The following is a 20,217-nucleotide window of genomic DNA, read 5'->3' as shown; positions in this document are numbered from 1 at the left end:
TGATGAGGGAAGAGCGGCAGAGAAATGAATGAGATGCAACTTTTGCTGAGGAGCTTCTACTTTAATAGTAGAGACTGCGAAAAAAAAAAAAAAAAAACCCAAAAACTCTGAAATGTGTGATTTTGAGCATGTGGCTTAATTTCTCTGTCTCTCACTTTCCTACTCTATAAATAAGGATGAAAATGGTATCTCATAGGATTTTTTTTTAGGGTTTAAATGTATCATTGTATGTAAAGTGCTTTCAAGGCGCCGGCACAGGGTAAGCCTCCCTGAGGTTGCTATTTTTCCCCTCCTCGCCAGGCCATCATCCGCAGTTGGGCTGGAGGATCTGAGGAGCAGCAGCTCCCACGTGGAGAAGTCGAAGTGTGAGGTGAGGAAAGGACTTTGGGAACCAGCCCGCCAGGGGCCGGGGAGGCTACAAACACGGACCTCGTTATAAAGAGGAGGGCGTTTGAGCTGTTTTGCACGGAAAGAGGGAAGGGAAGAGGGTTTGGTAAGAGGGTCCCGTTCTATGCTGCAGAGCTGTTTCTCAAACTCGTGTGCGTCACGGATCCCTGTGAAAGGGAAAACATTTTCATAGAACACCTCTCCCGGTGTGCACCGAAATGATCTTTAAATCTTTAAGTAGATCGAACAGAAAACTGGGTAGAAACTTCTTACACCTATGGCTTTTACACATTTTGAAAACCAAAATAAATTCTGCAGTTAAAACACAAAACTGTGAAACCACTGAATTCGAACTGATAGCATCAGTTCAAGACAACGGGTGAGGTTGTCTTGTTGCAACTGAATGGCCACTTGCGACAGGACGTGGGAGGGGATGGTGCGAGTTCCGCACCCACGTCCCGCCATGTGCTGTGTGACGTCGGTCTGCTTTGACGTCGTGCCATTTGGCCTCCAACTGTCTGGCACGTGTCATTGACACCCCCCGCCCCGGCTGGTACTTTCTCCTCCGCTTTGAGGCAGATCTCCCTTTATCATAAAGTGGTTCTACAGAAAGTCCAGAACATGTTTCAAGTGACTTTTTCCTCGAGATGATCACTGAAGTTGAACATTCCCTGAGAACTCATGAACCTCCACGAATATTTCCGAGGACACCAGCGATTCCTAAGGAACCGCCCGAGAAACCGTGTTCCACATCAAGCAGGTGCGCTATCGGGGGCTGAGCAGCGGGTCGCAGGCAGTGAGGATTGGTACAAGAGCCCAGCAGAGAGCCCTAAAACAGGTCCCTGGGCCTCCCTCCTGGAGGTTCTTTCTCAGTGGGGCCCAGAGGGGAGGTGGGGAAGGCTCAGGAATCCAAGGTTTCCAGGAAATACTCCCCATACAGTCAGATTCGAAAACCCCCTCCCTTGGCTAAAAGATCTCTCAGGACAGAAACACCTAGTGTGTTCTCGGTTTGGACCGATTCCATTTTTGTTTGAAATAGGCACCCGGGGACTCCTGGGTGGCTTAGCAGTTAAGCTCCTGCCCGGGGTCCTGGGATCGAGTCCCACATCGGGCTCCCTGCATGGAGCCTGCTTCTTTCTCTGCCTGTGTCTCTGCCTCTCTCTCTCTGTCTCTGTCTCTCATGAATAAACAAAATTAAAAAAAAAAAAAAAAGAAAGAAAGAAATAGGCGTCCACACGAGTCAGCAGCATATCTTGAAAACATCTTGTGGAGAAGTCCCAGGTCACCAATATATTGAAAATACAGATTAGACTGAAGCTTAACTGGGACGATCCAACAACTTGGTGATTAAACTCAAAGGGAAACACCCCCACCAGTCTCAGGGCCAAACACAAGGCAAAAGCGGTGGGGGCTCCCCCCCCCAACCCAGGCCGCCGGGCGGGGAAGAGCTCCTCCTTCCTCTGCTCCCCTGGGGAAGCTTTGCTCTTTCCCCCTGTGATGGATGGTGTGTGGGTTTGTTGCTGCTCCAGCCTTGACTTTCATCGAGGACAAGGGACCATGTCTTCGATGTATCCCGTCCCTGTGCGGTGGTTCCCAGCTGGAGGAAGAGGCCCCCGGGAGTAAGGCCAACCTGCGGTGTAAAAGGCCCCAGTGCACCCTCCTTAAAATAGCAGGGCGTGAGGACTGGTGGACAAGGGAGAGGGGACAAGCAGACAAGGTCGCTCGGGGTGATCCAGGCCTCTGAAGGACGCTCTCTTCAGCGTGGCTGGGAAGCAGCCTCCCCCCTCAGCCTCCAGCCCCCCAGAGCCTCCCCGCCAAGGCTGGCAGCAGGTCGACTGTGTGTCTCCTCAACATCCGACATCATCCACTTCATTAATTGTCAAAGTCTGAAATAGAAGACCTTTGGGAAGACCTCTGGGGGAGACGGTCTGGGCACAGAGAAAGAATCCAGGTTTTTGAGCCAAGCCGTGTACATCCTGGGCCCCCCACTTAGCAGGTCACCTCCCTTTGCCTCAGTTTCCTTACCTGCCATGTGACAAAATACCACCTCTTCTCAGCTGGTTCTGGGCCTGAGCAATGAGGACGATGAGACAGGGAGGACCCAGGGGTGCTCCCCAGGTCAAAGCTACCGTTTCTGGCCCAGCGTCCCTTTGGTGCCACAGGCCACACTGGGCACCTCGTGGTGCCCCTCGGGTTGCCTCGGAGCCAGCGTCTTCATTCCCTCCATTCCAGGGTCGGGGCACTTGGCCCTGGCCCCCAAACACCTGGCTGGGGGCGGAGCAAGGACTGGAGCTGAGGTGCAACCCGGCCCGGGGTGGCCCTCAGAGCTCACCCTGGCCTTGTGGAGCCACAGGGCTGCCCGAGCCTTCCTGCAGCCTCCCCGGAGGCTCATCGCCGGGAGGCTCCTCTGGAAGGAGGCTCATCTCCCCAGAGGCTCATCTCCCCAAGGCTCATGTCCCTGGAGGCTCATTGCCGTGGAGGCTCATCATCCAGGAGGCTCATCGTCCAGGAGGCTCATGTCCCTGGAGGCTCATGGTCCAGGAGGCTCATGTCCTGGAAGGCTCATCGTCCAGGAGGCTCACGTCCCCGGAGGCTCAGCCCCTCCAACCCTCCGTCTGTCCGTCGGTCCGGCCGCCGTCCTGACCCCAGGCCTCTCCCCGCGCAGCCTCGCAGGCCGGAGCCCCGGGCCAGAGGTCACCTCGCTGCTGGGCCTGGCGGGGGGCAGCGGGGCTGGCAGGGCCGGCCGAGGGCGCCCACCGCCCCTCAGCTGTCCCCCACTGGAGACGAGGCCCGGGCCTGGCTCACCGCCGTCCTCCGGACTCTCGCAGCCGGGAGGCGGGTGTCGCCGTCGGCCCAGGGAAGCTCAGAGCGCGTGTGGCACAGACGCCGGTGAACCGACCTCCGCCGGCCCCGAGATTCCTGTGTGCCATCAGCTGTCCCGTCCCCTCTTCTCTCGTAGCCACAAGGAGGAAAGTCCCTTTAGAAGTCTTCAGTGAAAGCGTCACCTACGATTTGTGTCGATATCGTCCTGGGCGCGGTGCGTCCTGCCTGGAGGGTTTCTCGGGCCGCGGGCGCTGGGGCTTGGCGGGGCCCCAGCGGGCAAGGCCCCAGTGGGCAGGGCCCCAGAGGGCAGGGTCCCAGCGGGCAGGGCCCCAGCTGCCGTCTGAGGGGCCCAGGAGCTCCCTGGGAGGCCAGGGCTTATCACCTGAGGGCACCCCTCTGAGCTGCAGGCTCTGGTGGGCCCAGCTCGGCCGTGGGGACCGCCTGGGTGGGGGGGCAGAGGCCCACCAGGTCCCCCGGCCCCTCCGGCCTGTCTCTGGGGCACCCCCATCACCTCGCCGCCCAAACACGAGGGCCAGGCCGACGGTAAAGGCGTTTCTGTTCAAAATAAGAAGACGGCTCTGTGGGGCTCTTCCAGCAAAAGCCATTTGATTTGAGAGAACTGAGTAACTGACAGGTGGGGGGACGGGACATGGCTGGCCGGGAGGTCAGGCGGTGGAAAGCCTCCATCTCTGGTCGCCAACGTCTTTCTTATTTGAGCAAAGCCCAGAGCAGCTTTTTTAAAAAAAAACGTGTTAGGTTGACGAAGTCCCAATAGTTCATTTTTGCTTTTGTTTCTCTTGCCTTCGTGGTGGATGTATCTTGCAAGAAGTTGCTGTGGCCAAGTTCAGAAAGGGCGTTGCCTGCGTTCTCCTCTAGGATTCTGATGGACTCTTGTCTCACATTTAGATCTCTCATCCATTTTGAGTTTATCTTTGTGTCTGGTGCAAGAGAGTGGTCCAGTTTCATTCTTCTGCATGTGGATGTCCAATTTTCCCAGCACCATTTATGGAAGAGACTGTCTTTTTTCCAGTGGATAGTCTTTCCTCCTTTGTCGAATATTAGTTGACCAGAGTTGAGGGTCCACCTCTGGATTCTCCATTCTGTTCCATTGATCTATGTGTCTGTTTTTGTGCCAGTACCACACTGTCTTGATGACCACAGCTTTGTAGTACAACCTGAGATCTGGCATTGTGATGCCCCCAGCTGTGGTTTTCTTTTTTAATACTGCCCTGGCTATTTGGGGTCTTTTCTGATTCCACACAAATCTTAAGATAATTTGTTCCAACACTTCATCAAGATAAGAAGCTTCTGCACAGCAAAAGAAACAGTCAACAAAACTCAAAGACAACCTACAGATGGGAGAAGATATTTGCAAATGACGTATCAGATAAAGGACTAGTACCCAAGATCTATAAAGAACTTATTCAACTCAACAGCAAAGAAACAAATAATCCAATCATGAAATGGGCAAAAGACATGAACAGAAATCTCACAGAGGAAGACATGGACATGGCCAACACGCACATGAGAAAATGCTCCGCGTCACTGGCCATCAGGGAAATACAGATCAAAACCACAAGGAGATCCCACATCACCCAAGTGAGAATGAGGAAAATTAACAAGGCAGGAAACCACAATTGTTGGAGAGGATGTGGAGAAAGGGGACCCTCCTGCACTGTGGGTGGGAATGTGACTTGGGACAGCCACTCTGGAAAACTGTGTGGAGGTTCCTCAAAGAGGTAAAAATAGACCTGCCCTACGACCAGCAATTGCACTGCTGGGGATCTACCCCAAAGATACAGATGCAGTGAAACGCCAGGACACCTGCACCCCGATGTTATAGCAGCAATGTCCACAGTAGCCACACTGTGGGAGGAGCCTCGGTGTCCATCGACAGATGATGGATAAAGAAGATGTGGTCTCTGTATACAATGGAATATTCCTCAGCCATTAGAAACGACAAATACCCACCATTTGCTTCGATGTGGATGGAACTGGAGGGTATTATGCTGAGTGAAATGAGTCAATCGGAGAAAGACAAACATCATATGGTCTCATTCATTTGGGGAATATAAAAAATAGTGAAAGGGAATAAAGGGGAAAGGAGAAAAAAATAAGTGGGAAATATCAGAGAGGGAGACAGAACATGAGAGACTCCTAACTCTGGAAAACGAACAAGGGGTGGGGTGATAGAAGGAGAGGTGGGCAGGGGGTTGGGGTGACTGGGTGACAGGCACTGAGGGGGGCACTTGATGGGATGAGAACTGGGTGTTATGCTATATGTGGGCAAATTGAACTCCAATAAAAAAAAGTGTTAGGTGTAAATACCAATGGGGATTCAGGAAACCCAAACTCTCCTGACATTTGTTGGCTTTTCAGGGAAGGAGATGGTATAAAGAATGGACTAAATAATAGGCTCGTGTCTTTGTCAGTGTATGGCTTTACTAGTCAGTAAAGGATTCCCCACCCCCTTTTTTCCCTACTGAGGAAGCCTCTCTATTAATTACACTACAGGTTCCCAATGATGGAGAGAGAGAAGGGTGTTACCAAAACCATCTAGAGAATCTTTTCAAAGTATACGTATCATTTTCCTCTTAGCCTGACCATTTCTCCTGAGATATGGCCCTGACCTGGAGTCGTGGGGGAGCATATTGTCATAGCTCCATCTGTGGCATGAGATTTGGGAGAGCTCCCCCATGGGGGTCTGAAATATGATCCTCCATTCCCTCCTCTTAAGACCCACTCAGTGGGAGCATGGTAGAGCTGATGAGTGCAAGAAACAGAAAGTTCCTTCAACACACCCAGAAAAGAGTGAATTTTATTAGCCTACCTTTCACAGTTAGGTCCAGCATAGTTTTCTTTACAAATACACCGAACAGCTCCATTTTTTCTATAGCAGGATTCTGCAAAACTAGAATTAAAAGAGAATATTAGAAGTCAACTCCATACATCATTGAAAAGATTGTCCTACTTTTGGTTTGATCATCTCTGCCTTGGTCCCAGTCAAGTTCTAATGGGTGTGATCATTTGCTTTATTTATATCAAATCTTCCTCCTTTCAGGAAAGTTTAGACTGGCAGACCCAGACAGAAAATGCCAAAAATGCCCATCCATTGGTGAGACCATTTCCCAGATCCACTTACTTATTTTGCCACAGAGGCACTTAATTATTTTTACTGGAAGCAGTGGGATTTCTAGAATATATATCCATTTAATACAAGTCCAAAACACATATCCCAGAGCCAGAAATAAAATAATCAACTTTTTAAACGTGCTACCTGTAATTTTTGATGAATATTTTCTGTGTATACCCAGAAAGTTTGAAACTTTCTCCCTCTTTTTTTCTGCACTAGATCTCTTCCACTCTTCAAGGTCATGAACTGCTTCTTTTTTAATTTTATTTTTCTCATGAACTGCTTCTAAACTATATGATCTCCACTGAACCTTAATTTCTTTGTTGTGTACCTGAAAAGTGGGGAATAAAGCGTGCAGGGACTGGTTCTTTTGATCAAAATCACAAAACTAGTACACAAGCAATAAATAGGACCCACAGGAAAAGGATTCCTGTCTGTAGGAACCCTTCTCTGGATTACTGTGGTTTGTTTTGTTTGTTTGTTTGTTTTTTTAGAAAATGAAAATTTGGACACAGGACAGAAAAGCAATAAAAATATTGTTCAACTATTAAGACGGAGGAAATGGAATATATTTCCATGCGTTTGGAAAATTCTACATTGACACATAAATCCATCCACATGAGAGGGGTGTGAAAAATTTTAAAGACTTTCAAATTAATTGGCTTAGGGATTGTGCCATCAGTGGAGTGTGACCTGCTGCTCTCACATTCCTGCATGTATTAGCAATTTTACCCTAATGGTCTTTGGAGCAATGCAAATGGATGTGTTTGCTTTGTTTGAAGACATTTCTAAAATCAATATATTCTTATAGAATATACAGAAAACAATACATTCTTTGCGGTGAAAGGCAATATCCACAATTTAGTTTTTCTATCAGTTTGGCTAAAAACATTTCAACAAAATTACACTTCTTTGGCTTTTATTCTTCATTTTGCTTGTTGTTGTTTTTCACCCCACTTCAAAAAACACTGTCAGTTAAGAGTCCAGAACGTGGACAAACCCTCGTGTATGTTTGTTTGAAGATGTTTCTCCCAGGAGCCTGTCCAGGGCTTGGAGGACTGAAGCATCTGCCTGGATGTCTGGAGTCCTCTGCCTTTAGCTAATGTCCTGCTGCTTCAAAGAGATGACATTTTCCTTAATTGGAGCGATTACCTTAGCTACTAGTAGTTTGGGAGGATGTCTGGCCAACTCTAAAATAAATAAATGAACTCTGTGCAAATGGTTCCTGGGAATAGCTGCGTGACCATTGGTCTCAGTGGAGGGAGACTCAGAGGCAGTGCCAACCATTGAGATTCCTTTTTTGTTTTTTTTATCAGCATTAATTGTTTATATTTTTCTTAGGGTAAAGTCTGTTTTTTGGCCTGGGAAATGGGAAATGAAAACCTTGAGCCTTTCTCAGCCCACATTAACAACCATGGCACCCTTTCCAAGTGGAAGGGAGCCTTTTGTTCTTGGAAATCATTATAGTACCTAAAGAAAAATAGACTCAGCACTGTTTGCTTGCGGACCTCCCTCAAGCATAATTTCGTTGCTTTCGGATGTGGCGATTGTAACTAGAAACCCAAATCCTGGTCTGGAGGCTCAACTAAAGGATCTCTTAAAGTGTGATTTGGATTCCATATTACATGACTTTCTGAGCTCAAATACAAATCTTGGTACTTTAATTTTTATAGATAGCAGCAATATGAATTCTAAAGGAGCTGGAACAGGAAATGGGTATTTGATTTTTGATAAGATGTTTGAGGTTAGTTAACTAAATCAATAATAAGGTCATGTCAAAGGCTAGAACCTTATAGGATCCAGGCAAATTTGTCCTGTTCTGTGGCCACAGATTACACCCCGCTCCCCATCCCCACCTCCCTATTTGCAGCCAGTTTCTTCCCCCAAAGGAATAGGGAAATAGGACTGTTGCCACCTCAGAGAAAGCAGGTGCCTCACAATCCCTCCACAGTCTCACATAATGTTCTTATACGTGGGGGTATTTTTGCTTCTGTGTTCATTTTCAGCAGGCTTTTCAACTTCAAATGTGTGCTTCAGAGGCCTCAGTTTTCATATCTGTGACTAGGTACCTAACTGCAGAGCTCGTTCCTTGAGACCTTCAATTGCTCTTTGAACCAGGATCTGCTCACACACCCAAAGAACATGAGTGGGAATGGTGACCCAGTAGGAACTGGTGCCTCCTTCAAGGCAGGAAGCTCATCATCCTAGTTGGCAAGTCTCCTCTTTATTTATTTATTTGAAAGGGCCTTCAGAAGAGCTTCTTGATCAACTCAAATACTGGATAACCCGGCTCATTTGCTTTAGGCGCTTTAAAATGCGGCTGCATTTTGACTTAATTTCATGAAGGCATTCTGACTGTTTTGTTCACTACAGTGACCAGCGATTAGTGAGCAGATGGCTGGCACCTAATAAGTGCTCAATATATATTTGTTGATTGCATGTAGACAAAACTTCTCAGTACACAGGAATGAGGTTCCAAAAATCTCTTATCTCAAAACATTAATGTCATAATTTAGATAACATCTTGTCATACTCATGTGGAAATGTTGGGGTCCAGAGTGAACAGTCAAGAAAGAATTCTTGAGATGCCTTTGGTGCAAATAGGTGGTTTTATTAAAACATGGGGACAGGACACGTGGGCAGAAAGAACTGCACTGGGGTTGTGATGGGTGACTGATTGTATACTTTCAAGTTGGGAGGGGGTGAGGGACAGTACAAGCCTCCAAGGAATTTTGGAAACAAGGTTTTCAGGACCCTGAGGGGACTAGCTATAGTGAGGGAAAGGTCATTTATTACTGTTTGGTAAGCCCTCACTCATGAGACCCTTCAGACGTCTGTCAGTGGACCATATGTTTGGAGCATGATTGCTAACATATATCTGGGAGGTAGAGATAAAGGAAGTGTCCAAAGGAATTTCTGTATGTTTCAAGTAGACTCACAGGATCCTGGGGGGTTGGGATAAAGTTAAGCTAAGACTGCCATTTGTCAACATCAAGACAGCTGAGCTCCCAGAGGAAGTCCCCTCTGCTGGTTTAAGGACCTGTCAATGGGCTGTAAGTAGTAAGGAAATTTAATTTTTTTCTTTTGCCTTTGTTTCTTACATCCACACGAATGAAGCAAAAAGGGCAAAAGTCAGAGGATACAACTTAGAGGATTGCCTTTCTGCAGCTCAGGGCTCCTTAACCTATTTTGATCAGATGATGCTACATAGCATCGTTTATTTGGGAGAATGAGGGGAACCTGTTACTGGAAAGTTGGAGGTTATTTCTAACAAAATAACGATAGCATGGCAAGAGAGCAGCAAGCTGAACATCTCATCAGATATGGTTAAGACTAATGTTTGAGAGCAGAATATTAATGAAAAATTAAAGAATATACCTACATGAGACAAAGGGAGCTCATAAATCAGGATACACTTGGGTGAAAATAACAGAACATTCAATGCTTGAGGTTTCTATTCTCCCTCTCAATACCATCCATTTTGCACACATTGTTGATACCATGGGACATGAAAAAAATCACAAAGTAAGGACTGAAGCAGTTTAGTGGCTTCTAAAGAAAAATGGGGCTGTAAAACCTTTGACTTCTTCACTGTGAGACTCATCAGAGGATTTGAACAAATCACAAAATTTTAGGTGAAATGCTAGTTGATATTGGTGTTCAATTCAGGAAAAAAATTAGGGAGAGATTTGGCTGTCATCTTGGTTGTCTTACAAGAAAGTGAGGGTGACTCGGTGGCTCAGTCAGTTAAGCATCTGCCTTTGGCTTAGGTCATGATCCCAGGGTCCTGGGATGGAGCCCCATGTTGGGCTCCCTGCTCAGCGAGGAGCCTGCCTCTCCCTCTCCATCTGCTTCTCCTCCAACTCATATACAAGCTCTGTCTCTCTGTCTCAAATAAATAAATAAAATCTTTAAAAAAAGTTGTGTGTGTGTGATATTCAGGCCCTTTAAAAGTTATTTTATAAGCACTATTTAATTTAATCTTTATTCTAGATACCAACTAAATATTACATCCAAACATTTAAAATGTTGTCTGACACAGAGTAAGCAATATACTGGTGTTAGAAAAAATACAAAGTATGTGTTCAATAAAGGCAGTAACTAGCAAACACCTTCCGCTACAGAAGGCCCCAATTCATATGCTCCACACATATTATCCTAGTCCAACCCTATGAGGCAGATCCTTACACGACTCAGGGAAAAAAATACCCCTGAGATCCAGAGCAGATAAAAAAAAAAAAAATCAACAAATGGAGCCAAGATCTGAATCTAGTCTCCTTGACTCCAAATCCCATGGAAAGTGAGACATGGGGAGAAAGTACCTTGCCTGAGGTCATATAGCTATTTTATGCCAAAGCAGTGATAAGAGCCTAGATTTCAATACTCTTTCTACCTGTGGTTTAAGAAAAAAATATATATATATTTGTTTTTTGTCCCAGTTTCTGGCACAGAGCTCCTAAAGCTCTTGGAATTTCCTGAGTGATAAGATTGTCTTTTATTATTCAGAATGAACCCCTTTCAGCATAAACTTGAGTTTATGTTACTGAGGTGACTCTCCAGGGCCCTCTAAGGGGCTTTAGGATGGGGGCTCGTCTGCCAGAGGAAAAAACTAACTGGTTAGAAGGTTGGAACTTTCAAACCTATCCTTCCCTCAACCTCAAGGAAGGGGAGAGGGGATGGAGATTGAGTTTCAATCACCAATAATTTAATCAATCATGACTATGTAATGAAACATCGATAAAGCTCTTAACAAATGAGGTTTGTGGAGCTTTGGGGTTGGTGAACAACCCAGAAATGCATAGAAGCTCTGCTCCCTCCCATCTCCCTCTTCACCCCCTGCCCTGCCTCTCTTCAGTCTGGCTTGAGTTATATCCTTTAGGATAAAACTAATTGTAAGTATAGCACTTTCCTGAGTTCTGTGAGTCATTGTAGAGAATGATTGAACCTAAGGGGGGTACGTTGAATTTATAGTTAGCTGAGCAGACATGTGAGTAGCCTAAGGACCTCGTTTATGGCTGATTTCTCCATCAACTGACTAACCCCAGGTACTTATTGTCAGAAGTGAACTGATTGTAAGACACCCACTTGGCTTCAGAAAATCAGAGAAATGGTTGATATTTAGAAAACCAGACACCACTCCACCATTTTAATTCTACACTCTGTCATTAAGACAATAAAGTGGCCAGTCATGACTTGACTATTGGACTTATACATCTTGTGCGCCTGAAAAGAATCCCACTATTTCCATTAACATGTATTCTCTTGGACTTCTCACTCAGGTCAAAACATAGCCAGAAGTGAATGGCTTCTGAATTTTCAGAAGTGAAAATTAGTTTTCTTGGAAATCTTTCATGAGCTGACTGGCCTAAAGCATGCATCCTGTTTATCTATGTCCTGATGCTGCTTGAACAGTTGGCCACCACATGTAGGACAACGTCTACTCTGTGAGAGGCAGAGGAAACCTCACTACTGAAAATACTGGATTATGAATCTCTTGTCTCTTGGCATTACCAGTTGCGATCTCCCTAGGTCAGGGGCTGGCCAAGAAACTAGCCTCTCTTCTAAAACCTGAGAGACTCCATTGGCCTTATGATGCTACACAATATTTTGGGAACAGAGTCATCACTCATCTGCAAGTGCTTGAGTTTCCCCAAAAGTGTATTTAGGCTAAAGAACTTTCCGATAGCTTTTCCAGTCTCATCTCCACATGAGGTGTTCAGTCTTTTCACTGATGTGGGAAAACCTGAGAACTCTGGATAGAGCAAAAATGAAAAATACATAATTAAGAGGGTAAGCAGCAGAAGAGAACATCTTCTCTCAGAACTTACTTGGCCACGTAGGGTAGGGGACAGGGACACGGCTGGCAGAACCGGGGTGGCCCCCTGATGGAATCTCCAATATAACCATCTAGACATTTCTCACAGTGCTCTCCTGTTGTGTTCCGCTGGCAGTGCTGTGAGGAAACGATGGGGAGATGGACAAAGACACAAAAGAAACGTTACATACACAACATATCTGGGAACCAGACAGTACTCGAAGTAAAGGGGATGTCAGGCTGATGGAATTGATTGTGTGGTCAGAACCGGTCAGCACAAAAGAGCCAGGTTGGCCCCAGTCAATGATAGAAAGAGTGGACAAGGAGGGATGACTTCATCCCGAACTTCCGTGTATGAACCAGCAGCCTGAGGAATTCAGAGTTTGCATGCAGAGGGGATAATTCATCAGTTTCTCATTTCAATTCAACATAATAACCAGAAGGATCAAACTCTGAATGTTCTAGAAACATCAGCTTACTGACTTGGAATGAATATGAAATGAAAAAAAAAAATCCCCCTGATACTTACCCATGACAGTGGGAACAATTTAAGGATTTATGGGCTTGGAAGAACATTTACTGAAACATAAATGGAATGAAAGGTAGATAAAAACATCTAATCTACCTAATATATATGAAAGCTAATGGGTTGGTAACCTGGAGAGTGACATATGACAAATAATACGCTAGTTTTTCTGTATGCTTTTCCATTTGTGGTGGAGACAACTGAAAGAAAAGCACCAAATAGGCTGAGTTTTCTGCTGATAGTTCCCTGTTCATCTTTCAGGATCTGTACGAGGCCTCAGAACTCCAGGAATTCCTTCTGATGCCTCCTCCCTACCCCCACTTCCACTACCCGCATGGTTCTGCTATCATCTGCTCCCAGCCTCAGCAGCCCTTTGGCCACCTTGTGCCTCTCAGTACTGTGCTGCCGCTGCCTCAACTGGAATAGGTACTCAGCAGAATGGAGTCAACTCCGCAGTGACAAGTTCATGGATTAATTCCCACTTAAGAGGCAGCGATGCTAGTCTGATAGTTTCCTCCAACGGGACTGAACTGGATTGCACAAGGCAATGCCATTAGCACTGTGATTATTTTCATCGTTACATTCACCAGAGTGTATAAAAGTTGAATAGGGTTCTCAGTGAAAAATGATGCTATTAGAATTAGAATGCCATCCAAGAGGCAGCCTCCCGCTTGATCCATTCCCTTAGTAACATCTATGCCCGAGAGCTTCAGCAGACACTGTTTTCAAACAGAGCTCTGTGGAAGAACCTAAAGAAAGGCAAGATGAAGCAAGACAGCAAGGTGAACTCGGAGCTCTTTCTTTTTGTCTTTGTGTTCTATGCTGAAGTTCAAAATAGAATAACAGTGAGGTTCTGCTCCAAACATGTTACATGGATTAACACATTTAATTCTTAAGAATAATTCTAAAGTAAGTTACTATTTTTTTTTACCCCATTTTACATTTGAAGAGACGGAGGCACAGAGAGGTTCAATAAATTGCCCAATACATTATTACATGAGTGGAAGGAGACAAAAGTGGATTCGGACTCAGGCCATCTGGCTCCAGAGGTCAGGCTGTTAATTTTCATATTACACCACTTCTCCAGTGTGATAGACAAAAGGCTCTTTGCCCCAAAGAGTCATAAAATGACTACATTAGGTGTCATACCATTTAACGTACAGTTTGGACTTCAAATCAAAAGGGCAAAGTTCTAATGTGGGCAACAGGCTATCACGGTTGAACACCTTTTGGGCATGTGGTCCGCCATTTGGTCCCTGATTAGAAATATGTTAACAGAATAAAATTTAGAAGCCAGTTCAGAGTGCCTGACACATCAATGAGAAACTGAAAAATAAAAGTATGATGCACAGACAACGGGTTGTTAATATATTCATCCCCCGGTTCTTAATACTGTGTCTAGAACTAAGTCATTCTTCAATAAAGGTTTGTGGGCGGGGGCGGGGGGGGAAATAAAAGAAAAAGTAGGAAAGGGTGAATAAATGAATTAGTGTCTGGAGAACATAAGGGATATTAACATGTACCCAAATCAGCTCAAAATTGGTAGCAATCTCCCATCTCAGGGAAAACGAACGAGCCTTGCCCAACGACCAGGAATCTAAGGCATAAGCAATCGGGGCAGTTGCTCATGGGCTAGGATCAACTTTCTCTGAGTCCCTGTTGGACAGATGAAGCCCATCTGTGCAGAAGAAAACAGGCTTGTTGGAAGACATTAGGTCATACTTCCTAAGGCCTATTAAGCTGCAAAAATGAGCTGATTCCTTTCTGTCCCCTTATGGCTTGATGGGTGCTTTGGACTCCTTGTTAGGGCTCTAAGTTTGCCACAGCAGCCACAGAGACCAATTATCCTCAAGGACACGGCCACCAAATCTGTCCGACCTCTCAGTGCTCAGCGTGTGAACACTGACTTTCCTCATCTGCCTTCCTTTAAAAGGGTTTGTTAGGGAATTCCCTAAAAGGCAGTGATGTACATTCTGAAAGACTGGCCGAGATAGTTAGACCAGGTCCCTACTGCTTCCAGCTTTTCTAGACTTGAACAAGTCACTTGACCTTTTTGGGTCTCTATTCTCTAACCATGAAATGAGAAGCCAGATGAGATGGTCTGTGAAGTTTCTCGTAGCTCTGAAACTTTTTACTCTGGGATTGCAAATATGCCATGACCTGCAATGCTCTGCCATTTACAGATCAAAAAAGAAAAATGACAACAATAAATAAGTATGTTGTTGAGGCTGGGTTGGGGGAGTCTTTATTTTTTAATAAAACTGACCCCACTTAAAAATGAAAAAAAGCATCCTGAATCTTTGGCCCGTTGTTAAGAAAGTTACATGCAGACAGTTGATGGCAGGAAAGTGGGTAAGTGTTAGAAATGGAATATGAGGGATCCCTGGGTGGCGCAGCAGTTTGGCGCCTGCCTTTGGCCCAGGGCGCGATCCTGGAGACCCGGGATCGAATCCCACATCAGGCTCCCAGTGCATGGAGCCTGCTTCTCCCTCTGCCTATGTCTCTGCCTCTCTCTCTCTCTCTCTGTGACTATCATAAATAAATAAAAATTAAAAAAAAAAGAAATGGAATATGAGATCCAGCTGCCTTCTCTTAAGCCAAACATGAACCATATTTTTAATTTGTAAAATATGTTTGTATTTTATAAAAGCATGTTACTTACGTTAACGTGTAATGGGTTTAATATTATTATTTTCAAATAAATTAACATGAAGAAACCAGAAAAACTTCCAGTTTTAAATTTCTTTTTTTTTTTAGTTAAAGATTGATTGATTGATTGATTTTACAGAGAGTGAGAGTGAGTGAGAGAGAAAGAGAGTGGGGGAGTGAAGAGGCGCAGAGGGAGAGGAGGAGGGAACCTCAAGCAGACTCTGTGCTGAGCATGGAGACCAACTTGGAGCTCGACCTCAGGACCCTGAGATCATGACCAGAGCCAAAACCAAGAGGAGGTCACTCAACTAACTGACTACCCAGGTGCCCCACCTTCTTTTTAAAAAAAGATTTATTTACGGTTTTAAATTTCAAATGTGGTACATGTGGATGGATATAATCTCCACAAACAAAACTCTCTGGCAACTTGAATAAAATCATTCTTATGAGGGCGAGGGGGTCATGAGAAGAGACGTTTGAGCACTTCTGCTCTGTCTAGATGAGAGCTTCTTAAACTTCACTGGACATACCAACGCCCCGGGGATCTTGTGAAAATGCAGGTTCTGATTCAGGATATCTGGGGTGGGGCCTGAGTATCGGCCTTTCTTACAAGCTCCCAGGTATCCCCAGTGCTACTGGTCTAGACTATCTTTGTGAAGCCAGGGCCTAAAGAAAAACACTGTTTGCTAGTTGCTCAGTGCTGAGCCTGAGCCTGAATACCTTGCATAAAAAGACATATTTTACTGCAACAAAGAGTGACCCAAAGTCACATAAATTATAAAATTAAAGGTTTTTGCATTTGTCAGTTTGTTATACTAATTCATTCATTCATTTAACAAACCGGGATTCAGCTGATATCATGACAGACGATGAGCCATGACTGCTGTTAAAATAAAGAAGATCAAAAAAATAAAATAAAATAAAGAAGGTCAGATTCATTTATGTGTCATTTTGTCATTATGTGTCATTTTATGAAAAGGATCTGGTTCCTGCCTTTGAGTAATCACAAGCTTGTGAAGGAGACAGAGAGGCAAACAAACAATAAAATAGGGTGCTGGGCTCTGGCTGAGGTATGCATAAAGTATGCACCTACTATGGGAAAAAGAGGAAGGAAACGTCTGGCTTTTCCCAAGAAAGTTGCAGAAGATGTAATGGAGGCGATGGCATTTGACCTAGGCCTTGAAGGATAAGCAAGGAATCCCAGGTAGAGGGCAGGGGAGCAGTAATTCAGACGCAGACTGTGTACAGAGTTAGTTTTAGTGGCAGTGAGAAGCTCAGTGGGGCCGGCGTAGAAAGTCCTGGAAGATTTTAGAAAGGCGAATGCCTTGATTAGGTTGAAAGATGCCTCCTTTGCTGATAAGGAAGACAGATTAGGGGAAAGTCTGGAGCAGGGCATGAGTCATTGGAGAGTCATGGCTGCGGTCTGGGAGAGATGCTCTGGATGTGAACTAGGCAGTGGGATGGCAGAGAAGAGAAGAGGTTGTCTCCCCCAAACCTGCCCACCCCCCACCCCAGGGGGTTGAATGTTGGGGAAGAGGAAACGGAAACTGATGAAGCATCTGGGACATCTTAGCACCGTGGTTTGGCAGAATGATGCTGCCATTAATTGAGGTGGGGAATAAAGAAGAGGAACACGGTTAGGGTTGGAAGAAGAAACAAAAATGACCAATAGGGAACTTATTTACATTTGGTTCCTATGATCTTCTTCTGTGCCTGGGCACAAAGCAACAGAGGACTCTAAATTCTCTGGACATAACAATTTTCTGACTTTGTTTCAAAACTCCAGTTAGCATGGAACCCAATCCATCACTATTTGCGAAATTTTGGGGTTTTCCAAGTTTGCAATATACTGGAAAATTATCAAAATTTTGATGTAAGATTTATGCACTTGATCTCGGTACCAACTTTATGGTTGCAAGTAAAACAGGAAAAAGAAGTCTCTATAACTCGTTTTTTTTCCTTGTTATGGGACATCTAATGAATGTGCTGGTTTATTAATCACACATATTTAGTTTTACAGGAACTTACATTAGTTGATTTCTGTCTCACACACATAATAAAGGAGAATTTTAAAAGCATGAGAAAAAGACTAGTGTCTGCAGAAATTAGAGATGTAATATCTTTGCTTTCCTGAATGAAGTTTTAATTAGGCTTTGAGAATAATAAAAAATTCATTAGCTTTCAATATATAGGATTACTCCATTATGCTCAGGGCGGGGTAGAAGTCCATTTGAATATCAATATCTTTTTAACTACAAAATTATTACTGGCAGTTGTAGAGGATTTGGGGAGGCATACTGTAAAGTGAGAAGAAAAAAATAAAAATCCATGTTTCCAGCAGCCAGATAACAGCTTGATGGGCATCTCTAGATTTCAGTAATATTTTTGCCGTTCTTTTAGTGGTTTTAAATCTGAATATTCTCATTCAGATTTAGAAAAAATTTTCCTCCAATGCTGGCACAGACCCTAATATCTTTTTTTTTAAAGATTTTATTTATTTATTTGAGAGAGAGAGCACATGGGCAGGGGCAGAGGGAGAGGGCAAAGCTGACTCTCCGCTGAGCAGAGAGCCCACCATGGGGCTGATCCCAGGACACCGGCATCATGACCTAAGTCCAAGGCAGACCCTTAGCTGACTGAGGCACCCAGGTGCCCTGACCCTGAAATTTTAATTTTTCATTTGATTGTCATTGAGCAGATAGGGATTTCTGCATGTGCTTGTAAAGCTCCGTGGTCCTCACACCTTGAGCTTTACTACATCGGTCAAGTCCAGAAGCACTTTCAAGCAGGTGCTTCAGTTTCTACAGCCCTGGAACCCAATACAATGGAAGCCACTTAACCTGGAGGCTAGAATAGTGCTGGCACATAAGTGGAGTCAAAAAAACAACAAAAAAAAGAGCTTATTTGTTAAATGGTTAGATGAAATCAATAGACCAACCAATCCTTAATCTAAAGGAACCCGAGGAGCCCTGTTTCTGTGGTAAACTTGAAGGTAGATTATCTCCACTGTAGTTCTGGTCAGCGGGCTCCTGGCTTTCTTCTAATGATGAGAAGATTCTTTAGATGGGAACTGGCCTAAGTCAAGGCCTCTTCTTAATTCTCTGTATCTAACCTATAGACTTGGGATAAATATAGGTTCCAGCGGCGCCCTGGTGGCTCAATGGTTGAGCATCTGCCTTTGCCTCAGGTCATGATCCCGGAGTCCTGGGATCCAGTCCAGCATCAGGCTCCCCACGGGACCAGGCATTCCTACCACCAGCACTCTATCTGCTTCTACCTGTTTGCTCCCCTAATTTCTTTCTCATGCCTCCTTCTGGAGTTTGCCTAGAGAGTCAGCCATGTCCGCTGGAGTTGCCTTTTGGGGCCCTGTCTGGCTGACTCAGTTAGCTGAGAACCCTTCCCAGAGCATTCTAATTCTGGTAAGGTGCAAGGTAGCATTTTGGAAACATCCAGGACATGTTGAATTTCATTCACGAAGCCACTTTTCACTTAGCCAGTTTTCTGCATTTGAAGAGTAAGCGTCCCTCTTATGAAGACATCTCTAAGCTTCCTTGCTATGTCTACAATGGTAGCATAACCTTGTCTACTCTACATTTTATCATCAAATGGCTTAGTTCCTTAAAATCAGTCTAAAATATCAGGTCAAATTGAAATTGGACATTGGAATCGAAGAAGAATTAAAAACAACTGGGGGAAGGCAAGATGGAGGGAGGCATTGTAAGCCTTCAAAAGTAAAAATTAAATTAAAATGAAATAAAAGAAAGCCTTTTATTTTGGGCTGTGTATATTAGATGGGAGAAACGAGTGAGGCAAGCAAACAATAAGAACTGATTCAAACTCAGGTCCAGAAAAACAAACAAACAAAAAAAACTCAGGTCCAGAATTGGCCCCAAGGAAGTGTTTCTCAGAGCCACTGCTTCTCCTTTGGAACCCCTGAGAAGTGGGTGAGCTGGATGGTGGAGCTACAGGGCAGGAGCTGATAACTGGCCCTGCTCCACCAAGAGGCCAGAATACGGATGCCAAAGGAAACAGGAAAATCTGAGTTTGAGTCCAGTGGCACTCCATTGGCAATATATTTACCACCTTTTAATTTTTTTACTTTTTTAAAAAGATTTTATTTATTTATTCATAAGAGACACACAGAGAGAGGCGGAGACACAGGCAGAGGGAGGAAAAGCGGGGTACATGCAGGGAGCTCGATGTGGGACTCGATCCCGGGTCTCCAGGATCACGCCCTGAGCAGGATCACGCCCGAGGCAGACGCTCAACCGCTGAGCCACCCAGGTGCCCCTATATTTTACCATCTTAAGTGACAAAATATTCTTTCTATATTGGCAAGCTTCTCTGTTCACTACTAACATTTAATTAAATACGAGCATCCTTTTTTTGTCTTTCTAAATTAAATTTATAACAATATACATATATATATATAGTTAGCTCTGGGGGCATATGATTATGGGTGATTTTCACTCTGAATTTCATGTACAGCATATAGCTGTATTGTTTTGTTTGGTTGTTTTTTACACGGGGCACCTATTACTTCACTCAGAGAAACAAGCCATTTCCCTTTGGGTAGAATTGGGGGGGGGGTGGTTCACCATCAGGATGAGTAGGATGGCTATTTCTTTTTAAAATAGTTCTGTCTTGGAACAAAGTAATTGCAGGAAGATTGGCAGCTTCCTTGAGCGGATATATAAGCGTTTACACCCCAGTCCATTCCCAAACTTTTATTAGACCTTTGTATGCCCGGGAGCTGTGAAGGAATGTGATGACTGTCTGGCTCAGAGCTCATGTCTAGCTCAGAGATAAAACCATGACAGTTCCTCTTCTGACAAGTAGGCTTTGTCACAGCTCTTCGCAGGAGGGACTTAGCAGGAGGGACTT

General features: G+C 44.8%; 1 protein-coding gene across 2 annotated transcripts in view; it reads right to left on the bottom strand.

Annotated features, from left to right (window-relative positions):
- The window catches only part of LAMA4 (laminin subunit alpha 4), a 143,256-nt gene that overhangs the window by 81,900 nt on the left and 41,139 nt on the right, over nt 1–20,217 (bottom strand). For both annotated transcript variants that reach the window (XM_041764306.1, XM_041764296.1), the window contains exons 3-4: nt 12,172–12,296; nt 6,041–6,121 (exon numbers count right to left, since the gene is read on the bottom strand). In XM_041764306.1, the coding sequence (XP_041620240.1) occupies nt 6,041–6,121; nt 12,172–12,296 (206 nt within the window). The remainder of the gene's footprint in view (nt 1–6,040; nt 6,122–12,171; nt 12,297–20,217) is intronic.

This window comes from Vulpes lagopus, chromosome 1 (genome assembly GCF_018345385.1).
Source record: "Vulpes lagopus strain Blue_001 chromosome 1, ASM1834538v1, whole genome shotgun sequence".
Taxonomy (NCBI): domain Eukaryota; kingdom Metazoa; phylum Chordata; class Mammalia; order Carnivora; family Canidae; genus Vulpes; species Vulpes lagopus.
Note: the sequence above shows the minus strand (reverse complement) of the source record. Positions and strands in the feature narration are given on the sequence as shown.